At 51.2% G+C, this 6,000-nt stretch overlaps 1 protein-coding gene across 1 annotated transcript in view; it reads left to right on the forward strand.

Annotated features, from left to right (window-relative positions):
• The window catches only part of GPI (glucose-6-phosphate isomerase), a 28,230-nt gene extending 22,814 nt beyond the window's left edge, over positions 1–5,416 (forward strand). Inside the window, exons 10-17 of the mRNA XM_006867393.1 lie at positions 804–864; positions 1,304–1,347; positions 1,467–1,619; positions 2,671–2,877; positions 4,594–4,722; positions 4,952–5,027; positions 5,115–5,181; positions 5,290–5,416. Of these exons, the coding sequence (XP_006867455.1) occupies positions 804–864; positions 1,304–1,347; positions 1,467–1,619; positions 2,671–2,877; positions 4,594–4,722; positions 4,952–5,027; positions 5,115–5,181; positions 5,290–5,416 (864 nt within the window). The remainder of the gene's footprint in view (positions 1–803; positions 865–1,303; positions 1,348–1,466; positions 1,620–2,670; positions 2,878–4,593; positions 4,723–4,951; positions 5,028–5,114; positions 5,182–5,289) is intronic.
• The last annotated feature ends 584 nt before the right edge of the window (positions 5,417–6,000 follow it).

The raw sequence follows: 6,000 nt of genomic DNA on the forward strand, positions 1-6,000 counted from the left end.
AGGTCTGAGGAGGAGGTGGTACCAGGAACAGGTCTGAAGCATGGGGTGTTTCTGTCAGAGGAGGCAGGGCTGAGCATCATTAAGGATCTCTAGGTCTTTGAATGTCTTAGGAGAGGGGACCAGGCTTAGATAGTAGGTGTTCAGTGTTTTCAGTGCCCATGCAGGTGGTACAGGTATGAGGCACTGGATCCGTCAGTCTGATGAGGTACTGGCCTGTCAATGTACAGAGGTGAGGCCTAGCCTGGGCCTTTCAGTCTCAGGAGACTGGACTAGGCCCAGGTATGAGGCACTGGGTCTGTCGGTCTGAGGAGGTACCGGCCTGTCAGTGAACAGAGGTGAGGCCTAGCCTGGGCCTTTCAGTCTCGGGAGGCTGGACTAGGCCCAGGTATGAGGCACTGGGTCTGTTGGTTTCTAAGGAGGTGAGGCCTGGCCTAAATCTAAGGCTCTGGGCCTAATTGTGTTTGAGGAGGCAGGACTGGACACAGGTATGAAGCTCTGTATCTTTAGTGTGAGACGACACTGTCAGGCCTGAGATACTGGGACTGCCCATATCCAAATAGGTAGAGTCGGGCACAGGTGTGGGGCTCTGGACCTTTCAATCTAGAGAGGCAGAGTCGGTCATAGCTCTGAGGGCCTGGGTCTGTCCATGTCTGAGGAGACTGGATCAGGCAGCCAGATGGGTTGGGCCCAGGCCCTCAGAGCTGTCCCTGTTCAAGAACAGTGCTCTCTGGGGCCAAGCTCTGTGGCAGGAGGGTGGTGGCGGGTGCCGGCCCCTCCTCAGCACCGTTTCCTGTCTCCCTTAGTGGGTTGGAGGAAGGTACTCACTGTGGTCAGCCATCGGACTTTCCATTGCCCTGCACGTGGGTGAGTACTTGAGTTTCTGCTGGGCCCCCTGGGTAGACAGTGGTACAGTCTAAGGTCAGGGATGGAGGGGGAGGAGGGAGAGTGGAGGGTCTTATGTTCCCAAACACCTTCGTGTCCCCAGCAGACTGGTGGCCTCTCTACTTTGGCTGAAACATTTCAGGCCAGAGGAAGGCTCAGGCGTTCATTTGAGTTTGTAGCTTGGCCTGTTCACGTACCCTTCATAACTGCAGTCGTGCTCACGTCACTTCCTAAGTGGAGTTGGACCTGCCTGTGAGCTCAGAGCTGCAGAGAGAGGCTTTCTTCTGCAAGCCCAAGGCCTCCCAGATCCTGTTTCTCGGACTCCACGTCCAGCCATTTGCTGCTTCCAGGAAAAGCTGTGGCCCCTGACGTGAGGGTGCAGGGCATAAGTGTTTCTGTTGACGCGGTTTTTGTGTCACAGGTTTTGAAAACTTTGAGCAGCTGCTTGCGGGGGCTCACTGGATGGTAAGTGCTGCCAGCCAGAGTCTTGTGTGTGAGAGCTGGTCCAACTTCCTCTCTGTCTCCCTCCTTTCCTCTGTCCCCAGGCAACTACTCACCTTCTCCTCACTCTGCTCTGCTTTCAGGACCAGCACTTCCGTACCACGCCCCTGGAGAAGAACGCCCCAGTCCTGCTGGCTCTTCTGGGTGTCTGGTACATCAACTGCTTTGGCTGTGAAACACAGGCCATGCTGCCCTATGACCAGTACCTGCACCGTTTTGCTGCCTACTTCCAACAGGTAACCCAGCTGTCACACCAGGCTTTGGGCTCAGCAGGGTCTGTGAGAGCCTGGGGGACCCCATGCCTAGATGCCTGCAAGAGCCCTTTCCCCTATTGCTCTTTGGGCATAGGTATGGCCAAGGCCCACCTTTGCACCCCATTGCAGGGTGAATCCTCTTGTAAAGACTGTCTGTTTAACTGGAATGTTTGCTGAGCTGGGCTGCCATAGACGGGGCCTGACTCACACGGTGAGGTGTCTGTGGTGACGTCGCTTTGGACATGTCTCTAAACCAGAGTCACCTCTTTCTTGGACTCCAGCCGTAGGGTGGAGCTGGGAGCCTGCACTCCTATGGTCTGAACTGCCCTTGTCCCGCTAGAAGAGAAAGTTCTCGGGCTGTGGTGTCTCTTTGGGCCACTCAGCTCCCTGCACCCCCCAGAGTGTGAGCAGCCCCTCTCCTGCTCAGAGTCAGCTCCAGAAGCCCTTCCGCATCTTCCCCGGGCTTTGTCTCGCATGAACCTAGTCCCTGTCTTACAGCCCCTTGGTTCCTCTGGGCAGGCACAGCAGACTTTTGTGAGTATCTGAAGGTGAATCTTACTGGTGAGGGTTGCCATAACCAGAGCCCAGGGAGGTGCCCCCAAGGTCTAATATCTACTTCAAATGAGAGCATTCTGGACCCCAGCCTCCCTCCCTAAAGAAATAAAGGCTTGTGACTGAGTAGTTTTTCAGGCTCTAGGAGAATTCCATTTCCTTACTCATTCAGGTGGTTGGCTGAATTCATTTCCATGTGGTTAGAGGACTGAGGTCCTGTTTTCTTGCCAGTTATCAGCCTAGGGTTGTTTCCAACTTCTAGAGGCTGCCCATAGTCCCTACCCCTTAGGGAGGTCCTCACCAGTCCAGCGTTGGTCAGACTGACAAAATGATCATGTCTGTGGATACATATGTGCAAGTCCATGTTGTGGGCCTGGAGCAAGGTGAACATGGTCTGATGCATCCCAGGCAGGGCTTGAGGGTGATGCATGGAGGGACCAGACCAGGCAGTTAGAGGGCTGGGTTTCTGTCCCCATTCCAGGGTGACATGGAGTCCAATGGGAAGTATATCACCAAGGCCGGCACCCGTGTGGAATACCAGACAGGCCCCATCTTGTGGGGAGAGCCAGGGACCAATGGCCAGCATGCCTTCTACCAGCTTATCCATCAAGGTACCAAGATAATACCTTGTGACTTCCTCATCCCAGTCCAGACTCAGCACCCTATACGGAAGGGACTGCATCACAAGGTAAGAGCCCCTACTCAGACTCTTCCACCGTTCTCTTAGGTTCATATTCCACCCAGACCTCTTAGACGTGATGCATTGTTGGACAGTTGTATTGATTTTCTGTTGCTGTCATAACAAATTGCCACAGATTGAGCTGCCGCAGCCTTCCCATTTATTATCTCTTAGTTTCAGTAGGCAAAGCCCAGTGCACTCTCTTGGATCTCTGCTTTAGAGTCTCACGAGGCTGACAATTAGGGAGCTGCCAGGACTGTACTCCTTTCTAGAGGTTCTGGAAGAGAGTTTGTTTCCTTGCGCATTCAGGTGGTTGGCAGAATTGCTTTCCTTGTGGTTAGAGGACTAAGGTCCCAGTGTTTTGCCAGCTCTCTGCCAAGAGTTGTCCTCAGTGTCTAGAGGCTGCCCGTAGTCCCTGGCTCGTGGCCCCCTTAATCTCCGAACCAGCAAAGACAGGCCAAGTTCTACTCAAAACTTCGCTTCTCTCTGATTGGCTCTTCTGCCTTAAGAAGCTTTGTGATTACATTGGACCTACTGGATCATCCCGGATAATCTCCTGTTTTAAGGTCTTTAACCGTAATAAGAACAAACACAGTGGGTTAAGTGTTGGGCTGCTAACTGCAAGGTCAATTGTTCAAGCTTACCAACTGCCCTGTAGGAGGATGTGTCAGTCTGCTTCCGTAAAGATTGTAGCATTAGAAACCATGTGGGGCGGTTCTCTGTCTTGTAGGGTCACTGTGAGTTGGAACTGACTGGACAGCAGTAGGGGTGCCTTAATTCCAACTGCAAAGTCCCTTTTACCATTTAGCATAGGTATAGCAGCAAGGGCGAAGATAGGAGTGGGCCAACATCTTGCCAACCACAGCTTGACTGCTGGTCCTCATGATCCATGTCCCTCCCACAATGGTCTCATCTCCTGACTACATCAACTTCCTAAGTCCAGCATCTAAAATCGCATTAGCTCCAGAGTTCCAAATCTCATTATCCTAAATTCCGTAAATTACATATGAATGAGGTTCTGGATATAATCCGTCCTTGGGCACAATTCTCCACCTATGGAGATGCGGTACTCAAGAAACAAGTTATCTGTTCCCAAAATACAACCACAGGACAAATATAACAATTAGTCGTACTTCTAGTTCAAAAGGAGAGTAAATGAAAAGAAAAAAGATGTCAGTAGTGTTTAACAATTTCAGAATCTAGTGTGCAAAGTCATGAGGTTCCACATGCTGGGAGTGATACTCTGTGTACAGCCCTGCCCACTGTGCTCCCAGCTCTGCCCTGCGGCATGAAAAGAAACATTTGTTTGCCGCTGAGTAGTCTCCTCAGCCCGTTTCCTGCCTACAGAACTTTGGGGGTCTGGCAGCCTTATTTCACTTTATACTTTCTGTCCCTTTTAGTCTAAGCTGGCATTATTTTTGCTAATGTAAAATTCTCAAGAACTTGGTGGGTCTCCTGTTACGTGACAGAATTTACCACAGTAAACAAGAAACTGGTCTATAGCTCTTTCCTGATGGCCTTTGTGTATAGATTTTATTTAAATGGCTGAAGGTGAATGCCCCCAGTTTCCTCGAGACCTTTTGTCTCCTTTCCCCCACCACACTGAGCTGTTCAGTGAGGGTAGGCAGTCTGACCAGGCTTCATTCAGCCTGAGTAGGCAGTGCTTGTCTCTTCTGTCTGAAGTACAGCCCTTGCTCCCAAGTATAACTGGTTCTCTTTTGTCAGATCCTTCTGGCCAACTTCTTAGCCCAGACTGAAGCCCTGATGAAGGGGAAAACAACAGAAGAGGCCCGGAAGGAGCTCCAGGCCACGGGGAAGAGTCCAGAGGACTTAGAGAAGCTATTGCCGCACAAGGTCAGCACCTCTCTCTCCTCAAGTGGGCTTTGGGGGTTACCATGCTGGGACGAAGCTGTGGGGTCAGGACAGGAGCTCCTGACATCACCGGCCTATCTTACCTAGTAGGTAGGAGGGTCTGGCCTTGTAGAACTGTATGGACATCTCAGCCTCTGGGGCAGGTGTGCTGAGCTTTCTGAGCATCTGAAGATCTGGAGTAACTGTGAATACTCCTTGGTGTATTGTATAGGTCTTTGAAGGAAATCGCCCAACCAATTCCATTGTGTTCACCAAGCTCACACCGTTCATCCTTGGATCGCTGATCGGTGAGTGAGTAGGGGAAGACGGCAGCCTGAGGTGGGTAGGGTTGAGCTGCGGGAGAGTTAACGTGCACTGTCTTGCCAATTCTGCAGCCATGTATGAGCACAAGATCTTTGTTCAGGGCGTCATCTGGGACATCAACAGCTTTGACCAGTGGGGGTGAGTTCCTGACTCAAGGAGGATGGGGAACACCTCTGGGTTGGCACATGGATTTCACTGGCATCACTAGAACCTTCTGCATACCATTCGTCCTCTCTTCTCTGGCAGAGTGGAGCTGGGTAAGCAGCTGGCTAAGAAGATAGAACCTGAGCTGGAAGGCAACACCCCGGTGACCTCTCATGACTCTTCCACCAATGGGCTCATCAACTTCATCAAGCAACAACAGCAAGTGTGAGGCCAGAAGCCAATAAACTCCTGCTCAGCAGCAGCCCCTGTTGTGATTGGTCCTTCTTGTCCACACTGCCACAGTCTGTACTGCACGGCCCCGCCCCAGCCTGCCTAGAGCACCCTCGGGTTATGGGCTCAGACCACAGTCCCTTGTGGGAAGCTGGTCTGGAGCTACCACGCCCCTCTCTCTCCATGGCCATCAGCCCTCTGTTTTGTAATTGATTGGAGTGTTTCGGTACAGCTGATTTTTCAGACCCATGTCCACACTGTTCGCATCCCAGGTAGAAAAATAAACATGCCACCAAGGAGGTTATGGATTCAGCGTCTTATTTTTTCCTGAGATGGTGCTTTATGTAGGAGATTGAGTACCTGGTAGGAGGAATGCACATTGCTAGCACTTCTTACCTTTTTAATGAAGTAGGTTTTTTGTTTGTTTATTCTTTGGTTCCACCTTCTTTCTTTCTTGTTATTGTTGTAGTAATAGTTCAAAAGGAGAGTAACTTACCAAGCAGCAGCTGGTGAGTTTGAACCACTGACCTTACAGTTCAAGCTGACTTTGTAGTCCAGCGCATTAACCCACAGTGCTATACC

Source organism: Chrysochloris asiatica, unplaced genomic scaffold (genome assembly GCF_000296735.1).
Source record: "Chrysochloris asiatica unplaced genomic scaffold, ChrAsi1.0 scaffold00104, whole genome shotgun sequence".
Taxonomy (NCBI): domain Eukaryota; kingdom Metazoa; phylum Chordata; class Mammalia; order Afrosoricida; family Chrysochloridae; genus Chrysochloris; species Chrysochloris asiatica.